At 34.8% G+C, this 20,114-nt stretch overlaps 2 protein-coding genes across 3 annotated transcripts in view; one reads left to right on the top strand and one right to left on the bottom strand.

Moving 5' to 3' along the window:
- LOC131535838 (zinc finger protein 658B-like) overlaps positions 1 to 20,114 on the bottom strand; it is a 175,230-nt gene that overhangs the window by 125,388 nt on the left and 29,728 nt on the right. Inside the window, exon 5 of the mRNA XM_058768343.1 lies at positions 16,645 to 16,670. Within this exon, the coding sequence (XP_058624326.1) occupies positions 16,645 to 16,670 (26 nt within the window). The remainder of the gene's footprint in view (positions 1 to 16,644; positions 16,671 to 20,114) is intronic.
- On the top strand, positions 1,598 to 18,345 carry LOC131536522 (zinc finger protein 501-like). Of its 2 annotated transcripts, XR_009269993.1 has the most exons (4): positions 1,598 to 1,830; positions 9,860 to 10,055; positions 12,552 to 16,813; positions 17,291 to 18,343. XR_009269993.1 is itself a non-coding variant. In XM_058769515.1 (3 exons), exons 2-3 carry the CDS (start codon positions 9,866 to 9,868, stop codon positions 13,604 to 13,606), a joined length of 1,245 nt encoding a protein of 414 aa, XP_058625498.1. In that variant the 5' UTR covers positions 1,598 to 1,830; positions 9,860 to 9,865; the 3' UTR covers positions 13,607 to 18,345. The 2 variants fall into 2 exon arrangements, 1 of the variants encoding a protein (XP_058625498.1); XM_058769515.1 differs by having other exon boundaries at positions 12,552 to 18,345.

The raw sequence follows: 20,114 nt of genomic DNA, 5'->3' as shown, positions 1-20,114 counted from the left end.
CTTTTGACTTTAAAATGAGGGAAATTCCTACAAACCGTTTATTCAATATAGCGTGTAGCAGTGGCGAGCGGTGACTTTTTTAACCGGTTATGCTGAGTGCTAAGATTAAGGAACAAGTATACAGAAAACAAAGGTATTTGGTAATATTTCCTATTTTTTCCTGATGTTTTTATTTAAAGTAAATTTTTATCAACTTTTTTTTTTTTATTGAGGCATGTTGATAATAACGTTTTTAACATTGTTATGATATGTTTTTAGTGGACTTTCAAAATTTGCTTTGCTTGAGAAAGCATGAAAATATACAGTTATGATGTTGTTTTTTTTTTCATTTGATTTCGTCGGGCTGGTTTTGCATCAAACACAATGTGATTTTCGTCAGTCGAGATCTGGCAGCAACAGCGCATTTCTCCTCAGTTTGTGAAGAATTCAGACGAGCCGTGAAGATGCTCAGTTTTGTTGGGTGCAGCACATGAGGGAGTGAAAGGGAACGAAAGTGCAGATAAATTAGCAAAAGAGGCTTTGGAAAAAGAAATATCAGTTCAATAGCACTCAGAAAAGCAGGGAACAGCAGTAGTTAAGAAGAAAGGGATTGAAATATGGCAGAAATGGTGAGAGGAAGACAAGAAAGGAAGGGAATATTATAAAATACAAAAGTCTGGATCACACAGGACTGAATAGCACCTTGTTTTAATTGGGGAAAAGGAATAATGAGAATTGTGATAACTGTGGGGTTAAAGAAAATGATGAGCATGTTATATTTGAGTATAGGGATCCTATCCCAGATAGCACACGTACGTCTGCAAGATGTCTGTTAAGGATCTGTTGATCTGGAAAGCATCTGCTGTCTACAAACGTCTGACAGACGTCTGTAAGATGTCAGTTTTACATACATTCTAAATAATAAACATCTTAAAGACATCTAATAGAGGTCTTTTTGACATCTAAAAGGAGACGTCCAATAGACGTATTGCAGATGAGCAAACACTCTAAAAAATACGTCTTGCAGATGTAAATGCAGATGTCAAATAGACGTCTCCTAGATGTACGTGCAATCAGGGATCCGATCCAGAAAATTCTGAGTATCGGCCAATTCCGATCCGATCCGATACCAGCCCAGTTTAAATCAATTAAATCAATGTAGAATTTCTATACTTCTGTGTCACTCTTTTGTGTGTTAAAACACAATCTACTAGACAACTTCATTTTAATGAAAAATAATATTAAAAAAATATAGGGGTTGTTTACACCTTGTCACTTCATGCATTTTGTAAAATAAATCCGATCACTCAAACCACTTCAGGAGGAGGTCTGGTCCGCATTCCAGACGAATGGTTGTTGAAGCCACATATGTAAATTTTACTTCTCCCACATTATAAAAAATAATAAATGTGTGAGACCGTGTTACAGGCTATAACATTATAGTCAGATATTGTGACGTGGCTGACGAGACGTGAGGATCCAAGTGCAAGCTTTTATTTACAGTTACTAGGAAAGCATTATTTAATGACACAGGGTTAATGAACAGAACATGAGCACACTTAAAATGACATGATGTTACTCTTGTACAGTAGGTGGCGCTATGCACCGAGAAGCTGTGTGCAATCCGCCATTAACCAAGAGAAGAAGAGAACTGAGAGAAAGTAGTATTGTAGCAGTAATGAAGTATTGTCTTCTCAGCAAAGCTCTGTTGTTGTAGATCATTAAATCGTGATGTTGTCTCAGAAGTCTGTCTGAAGTCTCTTTCGGAGGAACCGTGAACAAACGCTGTCTGTAAAGTCATTGTCTGATAAAGGAGCGAGTCATAAAGCTTTCGGACGAGTCTGAGGAGAGGTCAGTAATTCACGGTGTTTCACATAGAAACACAAACATCAGACACATTTTCCATGTTTGGACTGATAATGTGCTGTTACTGAATGTCTCGTGATCACTGAGTGTAATGCATTGCTGCTAACGCGATCTTCTCTTTATTCATTTATCTTTGGCAGATCACATTTCTTATAGTCGCTTTTAAACTTAGTTTTAGGTTCTATATTATTATCAGTTACTGTAAAGTCTTACTTATTTAATGTTTTCTGTTCTCGTGTCAGATATGTATAGCTCTGTGTAGATAAGCGCTAATGTTGTTTAAGGGACCGTCTACAAATTCCAGTCATAGTGCAAAAACAAAACGTTAACTACGTCCAGTTATTAATTCAAATGAATGATTTTTACAAAGTTGTAGTAAATGCTGAGGCCAGACTGACTTACTGAATGTGAGCTACAACCTTTGGAATGTGGGACCTTTTGCTGAATCACAGTAATTATTGTCTAATTGAGTACTGTACATGTATAAAGAGGTAATTGAGTAGCGTACATGTATAAAGAGGTAATTGAGTACGTACATGTATAAAGAGGTAATTGAGTACTGTACATGTATAAAGAGGTGATTGAGTACTGTACATGTATAAAGAGGTAATTGAGTAGCGTACATGTATAAAGAGGTAATTGAGTACCGTACATGTATAAAGAGGTAATTGAGTACCGTACATGTATAAAGAGGTAATTGAGTACCGTACATGTATAAAGAGGTGATTGAGTATGGCTCTTGTGTTCTGAGTATAGGGTTGTAACTGTATGAGATTTTCACAGTATGATAATCATCTCAGAAAATATCACGGTTTCACGATATGTATTAAACAACAATTATTATCGGTAACAATGACTCTTAAAAGAATATGAACAAGTTATAAATGTAAAAAAATAAATAAAGCTATAACACTTATGTATATCTATACCACACTTAAACATTTTAATTAATGTTTTAAAATATTATCAAATGAAAATTTAACAACTCCTTTTATTTTTGGGAAAGTGCTGCACAACAGACGTATACTAAGTTAAAACATGGACAAACGTGATATTCCTTAAAAATAATTTCAAATAAATTCATTATTATAAATAATATTATTATTGTTGTTATAACTTAAATACAGAGGTGTAAAGAGTAGCTGAAAACCATACTTGAGTAAAAGTACAGATACCTTACAGTGAAAATTACTCCACTACAAGTTACAAGTCACCAATTCCAAAACAACTTGAGTAAAAGTATTAGAGTATCTGATTTTAACAGTACTTAAGTATTTTACTTCTACTAAATACAGGCTGAAAGATGCACAAGTCAAAGAGACATGCCAGTCAAAAACTGTAACGTTGTTGTGTAACGGACGCCTCGCAGATACAAACGGAGTAAATAATGTTTTATATTTTGAAGATAGTTAACATTAAATGTCAGCGAAACCCTAAGAATTCACAACATTTTTTACAATAGTGCTCTCATTATAACGTTATGTATATGACAGTTATTAATGTTCTGCATTTCTGTTTTGAGCTGCGCGCGCTGAAGATGACCAGTAGAATGAAGCATATGATGGCAGGTTTTTAATCAATGGGATTTAACTCATTTATCTCATATAGAATATGCTTCATTATTTATACAACATAACGTTAATATAACAACTTATAGGCTATCTGCACAAAACACCCCGAATGCATGAACGCGTCTGAGCGGCTCTGAATGAACGTCGTTTGTGGACGCGTTCTTCACGCAACAACGTGCAGAAACACGGGAACTAAACTCTAAAAATACACAGCGTTTTATTATAATGGTGTTCTCATTATAATGTTGTGTATATGACAGTCCCAGTCATTAATATTCTGCATAGTTGCGCACTGAAGAGATAATCACTGTTCAATAACAGTGCGCTTTACTGCAGCGACTCAACCAAATGCATCTTATACAAGATAAATAATTTATACACTATATATAAACCGGCTGAAATGTTTTGAAATCACTTGTACTGATCGAAAAAAATCTAGTCTTTCACTCTGCGTCAGTTTGAGTCTTGTTAAAGTTTTAAATCCTTGCCGCCAAGATGCTCCTCTGTCGGTCACGGATCATGGAAAGTGAAACTTAAATCTATCGGGGTGGTTGGATTTATTCACGCACGTTAAAATATTTATTAAAAGCTGTTTTTTTTTAGTTTCTTATTTACAGCATTATCATAATACGCTGTATATTATCTTATTGGGAGAAAACCGGTAGTTCTATGTGAAATCAGACACTGAGCACCCCCATATAGCCAGAATGGTATGATCATAACACCCCGCGAATATTCGACTGTGAGATTGGGAGTCGAATCAGGCTCCTCGAATCGAAGCATCGAATCGTCGACTATTCAGGGTCACCCCTAAATACAGTATACAGGAGGCTAACAAGCTGAACAAGATAAGATACAAACACCACGGGAGACAGGAAGTGACATAAAAGTCCAAGACAAGGCACAGAAAACACAACAAAAACAAGAAAGAGCTGATTTGTGAGGAGAGCAATCATGCTTATTTTCTGAAACCACTGAACACCTCAAAATTGGCCAAGATACAACTATTTGAAAATCTGGAATCTGAGGGTGCAAAAAAATCTAAATATTGAGAAAATCACCTTTAAATTTGTCCAAATGAAGTTCTTAGCAATGCATATTACTAATCAAAAATGAAGTTTTGATATATTTACGGTAGGAAATGTACAAAATATCTTCATGGAACATGATCTTCACTTAATATCCTATTGATTTTTGGCATAAAAGAGAAATCAATCATTTTGACTCATACAATGTATTTTTGGCTATTGCTACAAATATAAACCAGCGACTTAAGACTGGTTTTGTGCTCCAGGATCACAAATAAAATAATGTTAAGTAAAGTGAAAAAGTCAAAGTCTTCTTGCACTGGATGTGCTGGTTTCGACAAAATGCACAAGATGTAGTACTTTCAGTGCGCTGTAGTTGGCGATATCACATCTTTTGTAGCAGAAATAAACTGCTGTAGAAAAGCTAGGTCCATGCTAAATGTAATGTGTAACTGCAGCACTCATTTCAAATGTAGCTGAGTAAAGAGTACAGATACTCATTCAAACATGTAGTGAAGTAGAGAGTAAAAGTTGCGAATATCTTTGGTACTCGGCACAACTACAAAGTAACCGAAAAGATACTTAAGTACAGTAATTAGTTACATTTACTCAAGTACTTTACACCTCTGCTTAAGTATACCGTATAATGCTAATATACTGTATTTCTGTCATAACTTCAAGTTAAATTGAACTTTTATTTTGACGGGTTGTAGTGGACCTTTGAGTTTCAGAGAGTATTTGTTTTTTCTCAAATAAAACTAGGAAATGTTTATTTAGGTTTTCTCTCAGAGCAGCTCTGGGGCCTGTTTCATAAAACTAGTTTACCAAACAAGCCAGGCTTATTTTCACTTGATTTGGGTTCTGAAAGTAAAACGACCAGCTCAAGCTCGGTCACTGTGGCAGCTTATGCTGAGAAACTAACCTGGTCAGGAGCAGGCTAACTGTCCGGCTGAGCTGAGCTCCTCTAACACTGACCAATAGGAACGCATCGATATTACCACTGACTCTCTCACATACAATTAGTTGACTTTCTTATTAGTCCAAAAATAAAGGTATACAGAAAATACACCTTAAATAATCAAATCAATAAAATATAGGCTACAACCAGCTGTATTTAATGTATTGTGCCCAAAATGTAGGCTAATGACATTTTAACATAGTTGCTACTTGCGCATTTAGTTGATCAGCTGTTTCTAGCCATGCAGCCTTTCTCTCTGAATTTATGACAGCTGCACCTTTTATGGTTATTAAAACATTAAAATATTGCAATCTAAAATGGCTCTTTAAAGCATTAAAAACACTAAATCAAAAGTTAAAATCACTGAATTAAAAATTAAAATAAATAATAGAAATCAGACTACATTTTAACTGATAAGAGGAACACACATTTAACTCGTCTGAGCTAGTATGGCTGTATTAGCCAGCTTACATTTGATTTACAGTTACTGCTATCATAAAAATACACTTATATGAAGGATTAAAACTCTGTGTGTCACATTTAATGTCCAACAACAAATATTTTAGCAGAATGTATATTGTATTCTGAATTCTTGCGCTATTATTCTATTCTGCTCGCTAAGCCTCGCCCACTCTTGACAGCAAAATGGATATATTTGCATGACTTTCTAACATTTACAGATGAGAAATATACCTGTGACGTGTCAGTTATACACTGAGGAAAACACAACGTCTCAAATGTGTTAAACAACACAAATATTTGCTGTTTGTCATGCTGGATCGATCTGATCCATGATCGACATTAAGGGCTGCTTAAGAATAAGCGTGCACATCAAATTATCCTGACTCACTGAACCTGGATTGCATTAGTGAGGTTGCGTGAACTTAAATTGTCGTTTATGAAACCGTTTTAGACTCGATTGATTTGTTAGGCTATTTCAAGTCAGGTTTTGGACTTTAATCCCCGCTTTTCTTAGCGTCTTTAATGAAACAGCCCCCTGGTGATGTTCATGTTTATGTAGACGCTGAAAACACCATTAGTGTCATGTGTACTTCAGTATGTAGTAGATAAAACAACACCACTCAGAGACACGCAGAAACATCAGATATAGCAGTCTGTTTGTGCTTTAATATTCACAGACACATAAGTTTAGGTATTGCTTCCGGCTTCGCTACTGTTCGGACGCGCCTGCTTGTTGCTCTGCGCTTTGCTCCCTATTTATGTACTTTTCTCAGATTTCTCTAAGATTTTGACTTCAGCATATCATATAAAATCACAGAAGGACTTTAACTGTAAGCGACACAAGTGTACGGAAAACAAAAGTATTGTTTACTATTTTTTCCTGATGTTTGTTATTATTTCAAATTTTATATACATTTTTATAAACTTTTTTTAATTTATTTACTACTTGGGCATGTTGACAATGATGTCTTTAACATTGTCTATGACCAGATATATTTTTAGTGGACTTTCAAAATTTGCTTTGCTTGAGAAAGCATGAAAATATACAGTTATGTTTTTTATTTTATTTTTGTTGTTTATATGACTTCGTCGGGTTAGTTTTGCATCAAACACAATGTAATTTTCGGCAATCGAGATCTGGCAGCAACAGTGCATTTCTCCACCTGGGCGAGCGCTTCTCGGACAGCTTACCTCGCGCATGAAATCACGTGCATACCAGCTAAACACTGAGAACGCGCTACAATCCTGACGAGTCACAGCCACAGAGCGGAGGCGCCACAGCTGCGGAGAACCCGCTTACCCGGAAGCTTTCGTCACTCACGAAGATTTACAGAACATTACAGTTGTTTTCAAATAAATAATTTTACATACTTATTCCCAACAGTTTATTAAGCTTTAAGTCACATCTCAAATGATAAGGTATCAACTTATAATCATGTGTATATTAATTAGCCCGCGAACTCATTCTCAGACGGCATGGGGATGTGGCGCATTCGCAGCTAATATGAATGGAACGCCACTGGTGTACACGCCCTTTACTGCTGATTGGCTACAAGTTTGTTTTGGTACTCGGCCTCGACTCAGTTTTCTAAAGCATTTTTGAAAAATTGCATATCACACCTTTAATTACTACTAATAAATGGCTAATATACTATTAATATGCATGCTAATTAGCAACTGCGTTAAGTTAAAAATATTTGTTGTAGAGTGAGGGGAACTAAATATGCTATAATGTTTATAATTAAGTTACCAATATTTTAATATACAAATACATTTCATAAATTAATGTAGCCTAATTGTTTGCATTTACAAGGTTAACGGGTGTTTTTGGAGTAAGGTCAATTTCTCTTTAATGAGATTACGTCCTCTTTTTGGCCAGGTTTGGTTTCTCCGTGTCGTAAACTCTAGGGGCGGGGCTTCTAAACCGGGGTGTTTTTAGGGGCGTGATATTCAAACGATGCTTGTTTTCTGCTGCCATATTTATCAGCAATTACAATGCATGAATAATGATCAGAAAATTCAAGACATGGGGGAGGAAAATGTATGCATTTATATCATTTCATATAGTTAATATCACACGAAGATCGAACACCGTTTTTTTTTTTTTTTGCTTCAAAAATCATCATGATTACAAATGTGATAACAGTTCAATAAACAAGAAGTTAACATTTAAGAGACTTACGTTTTAGACACCATATTGCCTGTTTTTCCTTTATTCACCAACAAAAATAACTCCAAACACAGCCACAGTGCTGTTTTGCGTCTCTGAGCAACATGACGGTGTTTTATGCCTAAATGAATCAACCGTTTAAATGATTCGGTTCAGTCGCAATGACTCACTTATTAACAGTGACTTGATGCCACCTACTGGTGGTTTTAATTTCACATTTACAGTATTTAAAAAAAAATAAAATTAATTAATTTCAAATATCAGTATTCAATGTTTTATGTATCAAAACTCCTCAGAGCTGCATTAAACAGTGGGTAAATATATCCCACTTCAGATGCAGCTTCTGTTTCTTCTGCATTGCAAAGATGAATTTTGTTGATTACTGATTTCATTTGTTTGGTAACAGCCCAGATGTCTTATTATACTAATTGACTGATTAAATTTAACTAATTAAAACTTTTTAAATTTAAGTTTGAAAATGATGAAAATTATATAGAAGTAAATATTAGCATTTTATTTTTAAGTTTACTATAAAATAATTGTATTTGTATTTAATTCTAACGTTTTATTTTAAAATATAATAGTATTATCACACTTTATTATTTTGTTCATTATTTCATTTAAAAAGAAAAATCTAAATAAACTAAATGTGTTTTGTATAACTACAATAAATAATTATATTTATAACTCAATTTAACTTATTTTTTTCTCTCCGGGCAAGTAACTTTTATACTCGGACAAGTAAATGACAAATTTAATTGTCCGAAGGACAACCACATGAGAATGCTTAATGTCAAGCCCTGCAGTATATATTTTGAAAATATTTACATTTATATGTGTATAATTTATATTACATAAAAATATATTTAATATGCAAATATAACATTTTACTTGAATATATACATGCATTTGTGTGTATTTATTTATATATACATAATAAATATACACAGTTCACACACATTATGTAAACAAAAACTATTACTTTGGATGTGATTAATCGTGATTAATCGTTTGACGGCACTAATAATAATAATATGGCTATAATAACATCCTCAGCAAATCTTAGATAAAGTTGGATTAATATGTACGTACAGTACCGGTCAGAAGTTTGGACACATTACAGTTTTTCATGTTTTTAAAAAAAGTATCTTATGCTCAAAAAGCTATACATTTATTTGATAAAAAAAATAGCCTACAGAAAAAAACAACAACAACAAAACAAACAGTTATATTGTGAAATAGAAAAGTATTATACATATTTTATAATAATACCGTTCAAAAGTTTGCAATTCAATGGGTCAGATTTTTTTTCCCCTTTTCTTTTTTTTAAAGAAATTAATACATTTATTCATTAGGATTTAATTGACTCTAATAAATAGATATTTTAAAGAATGGTAAGAAATAGAAAACCATTATTTTATTTTATTACTTTAAAATATAAGTTTCACAATATTTTAGTTCCTTCTGTATTTCTGATCGAATAAATGCAGACTTGATGATCATAAGCGACTTCTTTCAAAAACATTAAAAATAGTAATGTCTCTACACTTGTGATTGGTTTAACTATAAAACTATACAGAGTTTAAAATGAAATGTATAAATAAAAAGTTTAGGAATCATACTTGTTTCAAGTACTTTTTATTGGGGATGTGGGCCTCCAAATGTCTAGAGCCGGCCCTGGACAACACTTTGTATTTTTAAGGCTTCAAAGATAGTATTTAGAGGACATCTGCTTTACTTATATTAATGCTTAAACGTGTAAATTAGTTAAAAATAAATAAACTGATTTCTTGTTGATTTTGGCAAATCTGCTTCTTCCACACAGAAATTCATGTTCAGTGAAGCTCCTCACAACAATCACACATTCAGCAGTAAATGCTGGAATATTCCCATCAGTTTACAAGTGAAGACGAGCATCAGAGCATCAGGAAGAGCTGAGTTTATTAAAGAGGACAGAGAGAAGATGAGAGATCCAGAACCCTGCAGAATCAAACACACTGAAGATACTGAACAACAAACAGGTTGCTGTTTATTCTTCTCTCTTTATTAATAGTGCTGATGGTTATAACGCTTCAAGAAGTTTTATATTGTTTGTGCTGTAATTGGAGAATTATTTAGAGCTCTGCAGTAATATAGCTGAATAATCAGATAATATGGGACACTTTCTGTAAACTGGGTACTTTTTTTCAACACAATTATTTACCTGTGTAGTTGATCAAACATATTTAATAGTTCTCCCTTTAGAAACATGGGATTTGTGCATATAATATTTTAAAAATCATAATTTGAAGATCAATGTACCTCATTCATTGATGAATGAAGAAGTTTCAGAGATGTGTATATATAAAATGCAGAGGTGGACGAATTACATTTACTCGTGTTACTGTAATTGAGTAGCTTTTTGTGTACTTCTACTAACTAATTTTTAAATCTGTAATTTTACTTTTACTTAAGTATATTTTGTTTGAAGTATTGTACTTCGCTACATTTTAAAACACATTAATTACTGAGTAGAGTAAAAAAAAATTAAAAAAAAGCTCCCTGGAAACTGCTGCAAGTAAATAATGGGCAAAGAACGAACAGGTGCGAAAATCACAAGAGAGATGCAGACGGACAAGACAGGTGTTAATGGGAAGGAAATGAAGTGGACCCCTGGCCATATTTATGCTCTATTATGCAGTATAAGCTGTGTTTGCCTTGGGAGACCAAACTAGTGTAGCATGACCCTTCGCAAGCATGTAGAGGTAAGGTAAACACTTGCATCGTTGCATTGGTGGTTAACATGAAGCTTTGACAGTTTAGCAAAAGGTTTTCCACAAATTAGCCAAAAAGACAGTGGTGCAGGGTGTGCGATATATATTGTCTGCGATAATATCGTAATTGTTGTTTTAACGATGTGCGATTATCAGTACATTATCAGTATTTAGCCAAAAACCAAACAAAGCACTCCTACAGCGTGCCATGAAGTCTAGTAGATTAGACCAGTGCGCGCGCGTTTAGAGTGTGTTCTTTCACTGCGTGATTCAGTCTGTTAAAATGCATTTAAAATTATCACAAAATTGAAGATATAGGGACATAAAATTTATATTTTTATATCATTTCATATAGTAAATCAATCACACGAAGAGTAAAGTTTTTCTCCAAAAATCAGCATGATTACATATAGATTTTATTTTATTTTTTTACAACAGTTCAACAAACAAGAAGTTAATATTAAGAGACTTGCGTTTTAGACACCGTATTGCCTATTTTTGCTCTATTTCGACAACAAAAATAATCCTAAACACAGCCACAGCACAGTTTTGCTTCTCTGAGCAATGACGGTGTTTTATTTCAATCGCAATGACTCACTTATTAACAGCGACTTGGTGACACCTACTGGCAGTTTTAATTTCACATTTAAAGTATTATTTTTTTTCAAATGAGTATTCGACATTTTGTGTCTTACATATCAAAACATTATTTCTGTATTTGTAACTGCAGGTTAAATGTATTCATGTCCTGCATTAAACAGTGTGTAAATACGTCTAAATGCCACTTCAGATGAAGCTTCTGTGTTTCCTCTGCATTGCAAAGATGAATTTTGTTGATATTGATTTAATTTGCCTGGTAACAGCCCAAATACCTTATTATTCTAAATAACTGATTCCTTTAATTAAAAACAACTAGTTTGAGATTTATAGGCCTATCCCAGGGGTGTCAAACTCAGTTCCTGGAGGGCCGCAGCCCTGCCGAGTTTAGTTCCAACCCTGCTCCAACACACATACCATGTAGTTTTCAAATAATCCTAAATTATTAGATTAGCTGGATCAGATGTGTTTAATTAGGGGTATATCTAAACTGTGCAGGTCCTTCCAGGAACTGAGTTTGACACCCTCGGCCGATCCCAGTTTTGCGTCCCTCCCACTGTTAAAAAGTAACTAAGTAATTTTTACTCTGAGTAAATTTTAAATGAGCTACTTTTTACTTTTACTTGAGTAGATATTTAAACTGGTACTTTTATTTGTATTTAAGTAAAATTTCATTAATGTAATGGTACTTTTACTTGAGTAGAATATTTTCGTACTATTTCCACCTCTGATAAAATGTACTAGATGTATATATAAAACTACATCAAAATGATTAAAATGTTGTATAGCAATTGTCTACTTTCTGCTGTTACATCAGGGTTCACGTTTATGTCTTTACACTTGTGCTGTCAGACGATTAATCGCAGCCAAATAAAACTTTTTGTTAATATGAGTGTGCACTGTGTATACTTATGTATATATAAATACAAACACATGCATGTGTATATATATTTTAGAAAAATGTTATGTTTATATATCAAATATATTTATATATAATATAAAAATAATAATATAAATATATAAATGTACGTACATGTAAATATTTTCAAAAATATATACTGTATGTGTGTGTTTATATATAAACAGTACACACATATTATGTAAACAAAAACTTTTATTTATTTTTTATGAGTTAATGAAAATAAACCGTTTTTACTTTTATTTCAGAGTTGATTGAAGAAAATGAGGAGAATGAAGAATTGAATGAAGTTGAGGGAATAAATCACTTCAGAACTGGAGAAATACCTTCGAGTTGCTCTCAAACTCAGAAAGATTTAAAGAAAAGAAGAGCCAAGAAATCTTTCACCTGCACTCAGTGTGGAAAGAGATTGACAAGCAAACATCATCTTGAGTTTCACATGAGAGTTCATACTGGAGAGAAACCTTACAAGTGTTCACACTGCGACAAGAGATTCAATCATTCAGGAGCCCTGAAAACACATGAGAGGATTCACACTGGAGAGAAACCGTTTACATGTGATCAGTGCGGGAAGAGTTTCACACAAAAAGGAGACCTTACAACACACATGAGAGTTCATACTGGAGAGAAACCATTCACTTGTGATCAGTGCGGGAAGAGTTTCACACACTCATCACATCTTAAAGATCACATGAACATCCACACTGGAGAGAAATTGTACACATGTGATCAATGCGGGAAAACATTTTTGAGAGCTTCAGTCCTGAAGAAACACCTTAAAGTTCACACAAAGGAGAAGCCACATTCATGTCATTTGTGTGGAAAGAGTTTTTCACATCTACAAAGTTTGAAAGAACATCTGAAAATACACACTGGTGTGAGAGAGTACATGTGCTTTGTGTGTGAAAAGACTTTTTCTTCAGTGAAGTGTTTAAAACTGCACCAGATGATCCACACTGGAGAGAAACCTTACAAGTGTTCACACTGTGACAAGAGATTCATTCACTCAGGAGCTCTGAAAACACATGAGATGATTCACACTGGAGAGAAACCTTACAAGTGTTCACACTGTGACAAGAGATTAATTCACTCAGGAGCTCTGAAAACACATGAGATGATTCACACTGGAGAGAAACCTTACAAGTGTTCACACTGTGACAAGAGATTCAGTCGGTCATCAACTCTGAAAATACATGAGAGGATCCACACTGGAGAGAAACCGTATCACTGCACTGCATGTGGGAAGTGTTTCAATAATTCTTCTGCTCTACACAGACATATAAAAAACAATCACAGTAAGTAGATCTTCAGGTCTTTCAGATCTGGTGCTGTGTCCTCTCCAAATGTGACACAATAATGCATCAAGCAACAGAATATCATCTGGATAAATCTGTCATAACAAGCGACATGACAAAGAAACATTATCTAAAGTTTTTACAGTGAATAAAGTTCATCTTCAAAACCAGCAGATTCAACTGAGATTGAGATCAACTCAAAGATGGAGTTCCTCCCCAAAGAACAATGTCAGAAGTTTTTATTCTTGTATATCATGTTGCTTCAAGATATAAGTGACATTATTGTGCTTTCTTATGAGTTTCATATTATGTTCAGTTGTCTTATGCATATGTGTCACTTGTAGTTTGTTACTCTTTCATGAAGGAAAGCAGAAGTTTTTACATACTGTTCTTGTTCAGGAAGATGAAGAAGAGACTGTAACACTTTTAAGAGAGACTGAGATTTATTTTCTTCAATGTGTAAGGCCTCTGCGGAACAGACCCACCAAAAAGCTGCAGAATAAACACATTCCCAAATCAGGATCTAAAGATTACCCCACACATCACAAGGTGGTAAAACTGACAACACCCTCATTGTCTGGATTAGTTCCTCTCAACATGATAATAGTTAATCCAATCAAGGGAAAAGAGAACTCCTTTGTCTCGACGAACTGAAGTCATTTAAACAACATGCGGTTAAGAGCTGCCTCGTGGACACGGTGCATAAATCCAGAGTAGAAGCCCGGAAACAGGAAAAGGATTTACGTGACACTCTCCAGGCCTGCACACACACAAGAGCCATACAGCGTGACCCCCGAGGGCAGGGGTCTGCAACCTTCAACATCAAAAGAGCGATTTTAGCCCCTTTCCCACCAGATATAATTCTTGCACTTTAGGGCTGTGCGATTCATTTTATTTTCCATTTTGAGTTTGACATCCAAGGATTATGAAAACAAGATATATTGATATATACAAGAGGTAAATCGATATATTGTAGAAAATCTGACGTGTCAGAATCCATGCGTTAGTTCTTAAAGTGACAGCAGCCTGTGGAGCAGTCGTGGCCTACTGGTTAGAGAGTCGGACTTGTGACACAAAGCTGAGACCCTAGAAATTCTTATGAGTAAAATATCTCTGAAGTATATTCCCATTCATATTCAAAATATTCACACCTCTGTCGTGTGTTGTGTGTCTCCCACCCTCATGTTTCCATATTTGGTCATGTTCCTGTCCTTGTTCAGTGTGATTATTAGTTTATCCAGTTCAGGTGTGTGTGTGTGTGTGTGTGTAATTATCTGTTATTGTCATGTGTATTCAGTTCATGCCTGTTTAGTTAGATTTGGTCTAGTCTACTCGTTACTCCCCGGTGTTCCTGTGTGTCCCAGCCTTGCCTTGCCTTGCCCTGTCTGTTTTGGATTTATTAAAGACTGTATTTTGAGTTTATCCTCGTCTCCTCGTTCCTCCCTGCTGTGTGCACCGTGACACCAGGGTGATTATGAACATGAAATGATCCAGCCATGTCTTCTGGTTTCACAGAAATATAAATAGGAGGGAAAACAAAGCCCAAATTCCCTTAATCATCATCGCAATGAGAAAAAACAAATAATATATTTCTGATGTGCAGCAAAAGATAATTGAGCTTCACAAATTAGTGAAGTGGCTTTAAGAAAAGAGCTAGAGCAGTGAAAATTCCCATTTCCACCATCAGGACAATAATTAAGAATTTCAAATCAACATAAAATGTTAGGAAACTGCCTGGAAGAGGACGTGTGTCTATATCGTCCTAATGCACGGTGAGGAGGAGAGTTTGAGTGGCTAAAGACTCTCCGAGGACCACGGCTGGAGAATTGCAGAAAATCATCCAAAAACAAACTCCAGCATATTCAGTTATCAGACACGACTGGAGCTTCAAAGAGGGACTGGCTTCTATGGTCAGATGAAACTAAAAAATGAGCTTTTAGCAGCAAACACTCAAGATGGGTTTGGTGAACACAGGGATAAAAATATGAAATATACTGCTGTATTTTTGATGTTGTGGGCCTATATTTCTGCTGGAGGTCCTGGACATCTTGTTTAGACGCATGGCATCATGGATTCTATCAAATACCAACAGATAAAAAAAATCAATAAGTGACTGACTCTGTTAGAAATCTTATAATGGGCCATGTTTGGATCTTCCAACCGTACAATAATCCAAACACAAACCTCAAAAACAAACCTTTATACAATATTTATTCATTTCTACTTTAATTTATTTTCACATGTATTTATTTACGTATTTGTTCATTTATTTGCACATTTATTTACTTCTACATTTCTTTATCTGTAGGGTAAATAGCAATGGAGCCAGAGTAGACGAGGGGTAAGCTTTGAGGACACAGTAACACCTTGTGTTGCTCAAACAAAATACAAGAATTGTAGTCTACATGACGTGCCTGTACAATTGACTATACATTTAAAAACAATGCCAAAAACAAACAAACAAACAAAAAAAAAGATATTTAATTCATTAATATTTATGAAAAACTACTGAACAAAAATGTTATATGGGAAGTTTAAACTACATCTGATCTGATCTTCCCTTTATGTCATCATACGGGGAAAGGTTACCTCCCCTTTCTCTGCTTTGCCCGCCCATGAGAAGATGAGCTACTACTGTTTGAGGCGAGCGCAATATTTTTTTTTCCTTGAGAGACATCATGGCTTGCAAACGAGCGTAGCATGGCAGTTGCTCAGTGTTTGGATGTACAAATGAACACCGAAGTATTTTTTTAGTTCCTTCATCCGAGCCTATGAAGTGTAACATGTGTAACATGACTTCAATATACGTGGACATGGGCAACTTTGTCATTAAAAAAATGATCCAGAGAACAGTCTTCTCTAAACTACAAAGATTACTGGTATAGATGTTAATACAGCTTGGCTGAAATTCTGCACCAAGGCTGAATTTCGGGAAACAGACTTCAGATACAGTACTAGAGACCACTTAGGCCTAAATAAAAACATCCAAAAAGCAGCATGAAATTCAAATTCCACACAGAAATTCATGTTCAGTGAAGCTCCTCACAACAATCACACATTCAGCAGTAAATGCTGGAATATTCCCATCAGTTTACAAGTGAAGACGAGCATCAGAGCATCAGGAAGAGCTGAGTTTATTAAAGAGGACAGAGAGAAGATGAGAGATCCAGAACCCTGCAGAATCAAACACACTGAAGATACTGAACAACAAACAGGTTGCTGTTTATTCTTCATTCTTCATTAATAATGCTGACGGTTATAACGCTTCAAGTAGTTTTAGATTGTTTGTGTTGTAATTGGAGAATTATTTAGAGCTCTGCAATAATACAGCTGAATAATCAAATATTAAGAGACACTTTCTGTAAACTGGGTACTTTTTCAACAAAATTATTTATATTAGATAATTGTGTAGTTGATCAAACATGTTTAATAGTTCTCACTATAGAAACATGGGATTTGTGCCTATAATGTTTTAAAAATCATAATTTGAAGATCAATGTACCTCATTCATTGATGAATGAAGAAGTTTCAGAGATGTATATATAAAATGTACTAGATGTATTTATAAAACTTCATCAAAATGTTGTATAGCAATTGTCTACTTTCTGCTGTTCAGGGTTCACGTTTATGTCTTTACACATTTCTTTTTTTTATGAGTTAATGAAAATAAACCGTTTTAACTTTTATTTCAGAGTTGATTGAAGAAAATGAGGAGAATGAAGAATTGAGTGAAGTTGAGGGAAAAAATGACTTCAGAACTGGAGAAAAACCTTTGAGTTGCTCTCAAACTCAGAAAGATTTAAAGAAAAGAAGAGCCAAGAAATCTTTCACCTGCACTCAGTGTGGAACGAGATCGACATGCAAACAGAGTCTTGAGCGTCACATGAGAGTTCATACTGGAGAGAAACCTTACAAGTGTTCACACTGTGACAAGAGATTCAGTCAGTTATCAAATCTGAAAACACATGAGAGGATTCACACTGGAGAGAAACCGTACACATGTGATCAGTGCGGGAAGAGTTTCACAATAAAAGGAAAGGCTTTGATACAGCACTCTGTAAACAGCCACATCTTTCAGTAATGACCTGTAACTTACCCTCTTTGTGGAGGGCGTCAATGTTCGTCTTCTGGATCATTGCCAAGTCATCAGTCTTCCCCATTATTGTGGTTTCAAAGAACAAGAGATACCCAGAATTTATACTGTAGGGATGGTCATTAATTGAAACTCGAATGTAAATATTCTAATATTTTGAGATACTGATTTTTGACTTTCATGAGCTGTAAGCTCTAATCATCAAAATTAAAACAAAAAAACTTTTGAAATGTTTTACTTTACATGCAATGAATCTAAAATATATGAAACTTTCACTTTTTCACGACATTCTAATTTATTGAGATGCACCTGTATGTGTAAAATATGTGTAAAGTTCAATATCACTGTTAAAAATAGTTTAAAAGGTCATTTTTAACTTTCATATAGGATTCACAACCACACTCAGTTGCTTTTAGTGTAACAGAGTCCCGGGCAGATGAAAATATAATGTACGAAAGACTCTTCTTTTAAGATATTATAATGACTTTAGATTGATTAAAACAATTGAGGTTATGCATTTCTCTGGAATATGTATACAGTAACCAGTGAGTACGTGAAACATTATTGTATAAATATATAACCTTGTAAATTCAGCATGATTCTATCATATTAATCAATAAAAAATACTTAATTTATATACCATATTTGACTTTTTCATCAAAACACAACAAATTTTCTTTTGACTTTTTAAATGTGTCGAACAACAGGCTTGTTGGAAATAAACTGAAAAAAAAAACATAGTGTTATGTTTCTAAGTTAGAACGCTTATAGTTTGTAGTAAAATCTTTAACCTAAAACATTTTTCTTTCAAACTCTCTCACTCACGCGCACAGCTTTCCCACAACATTGCCAACAACATTCTTAACTTTGTTTTATTTACCCTATAACAGAGTCATTTTACGCATTATTGCAACTACAGATGCTGAAAGAGCTCATTAACCTGTTTAATTCTAGTTACTCATTAACTCTGGTTTACCATAAGTATATTGTATTCTTATATATATATTTGTTTAGTCTAAATATGTTTTAACAAATCTTTTTGTTTTTAGAAACACGTTAAATTGAACACATGTAACTAATACCTCATTCAAATGTTCCGGCCTTTCAGGTCAGGGAACTACAATACCCAGCATACACCTCTGTAGAACCTGGTCGAAAAGGACACACACATATAATCTCAACTCAGCACATTCCAAGGAACCTTCCCCTCCGTGCTGTGGTCGTAAAATTAATAAATGACCAGCACCGCGCCCAAGTGTCGGACCAGTGTCCTGCCATGCGCTCCTTATCCTCTCATGAGACCCTTAAAACCATGATAGATTTGAGGAGAACATCTGGATGTATTTAAGAACAGAACAGAACACTGTTGTTTCTTATCACTTAAACATAATTCGACTAAACAGCAGTACAAAGAACTTGCATCTGGACACTCCTGGAATCTCCTGGCCATTTAACGCATAATTCAATGGTGGTATCAACAAGAGAAGACTGTTTTACGACGAGACGTCTGAGCTAAGAAAATCACCAGATCTACACAACGTGACATTCTCATGACCTCAAGACCTCTCATCTTCGTTCTCGCGCACTCCAAAGGAAACGCGCCTTTTCTTCTAAGCACAGGCCAAGGACACCCAAACTCTTAACATTAAATCGTGATGTTGTCTCAGAAGTCTGTCTGAAGTCTCTTTCGGAGGAACCGTGAACAAACGCTGTCTGTAAAGTCATTGTCTGATAAAGGAGCGAGTCATAAAGCTTTCGGACGAGTCTGAGGAGAGGTCAGTAATTCACGGTGTTTCACATAGAAACACAAACATCAGACACATTTTCCATGTTTGGACTGATAATGTGCTGTTACTGAATGTCTCGTGATCACTGAGTGTAATGCATTGCTGCTAACGCGATCTTCTCTTTATTCATTTATCTTTGGCAGATCACATTTCTTATAGTCGCTTTTAAACTTAGTTTTAGGTTCTGTGTTATTATTAGTTATTGTAAAGTCTTAATTATTTAATGTTTTCTGTTCTCGTGTCAGATATGTATAGCTCTGTGTAGATAAGCGCTAATGTTGTTTAAGGGACCGTCTACAAATTCCAGTCATAGTGCAAAAACAAAACGTTAACTACGTCCAGTTATTAATTCAAATGAATGATTTTTACAAAGTTGTAGTAAATGCTGAGGCCAGACTGACTTACTGAATGTGAGCTACAACATTTGGAATGTGGGACCTTTTGCTGAATCACAGTAATTATTTTCTAATTGAGTACTGTACGTGTATAAAGAGGTAATTGAGTACCGTACGTGTGTAAAGAGGTGATTGAGTACCGTACGTGTGTAAAGAGGTGATTGAGTACCGTACGTGTGTAAAGAGGTGATTGAGTACCGTACATGTATAAAGAGGTAATTGAGTACCGTACATGTATAAA

This window comes from Onychostoma macrolepis, chromosome 03, assembly GCF_012432095.1.
Source record: "Onychostoma macrolepis isolate SWU-2019 chromosome 03, ASM1243209v1, whole genome shotgun sequence".
Lineage (NCBI taxonomy): Eukaryota > Metazoa > Chordata > Actinopteri > Cypriniformes > Cyprinidae > Onychostoma > Onychostoma macrolepis.
Note: the sequence above shows the minus strand (reverse complement) of the source record. Positions and strands in the feature narration are given on the sequence as shown.

Bases quoted from the DNA above. Each gene is read 5' to 3' on its own strand.
- LOC131536522 (XM_058769515.1), top strand. From the start codon at position 9,866: ATGTTCAGTGAAGCTCCTCACAACAATCACACATTCAGCAGTAAATGC. The intron at 10,056-12,551 runs GTTGCTGTTTAT...CTTTTATTTCAG, and splicing joins AGATACTGAACAACAAACAG to AGTTGATTGAAGAAAATGAG.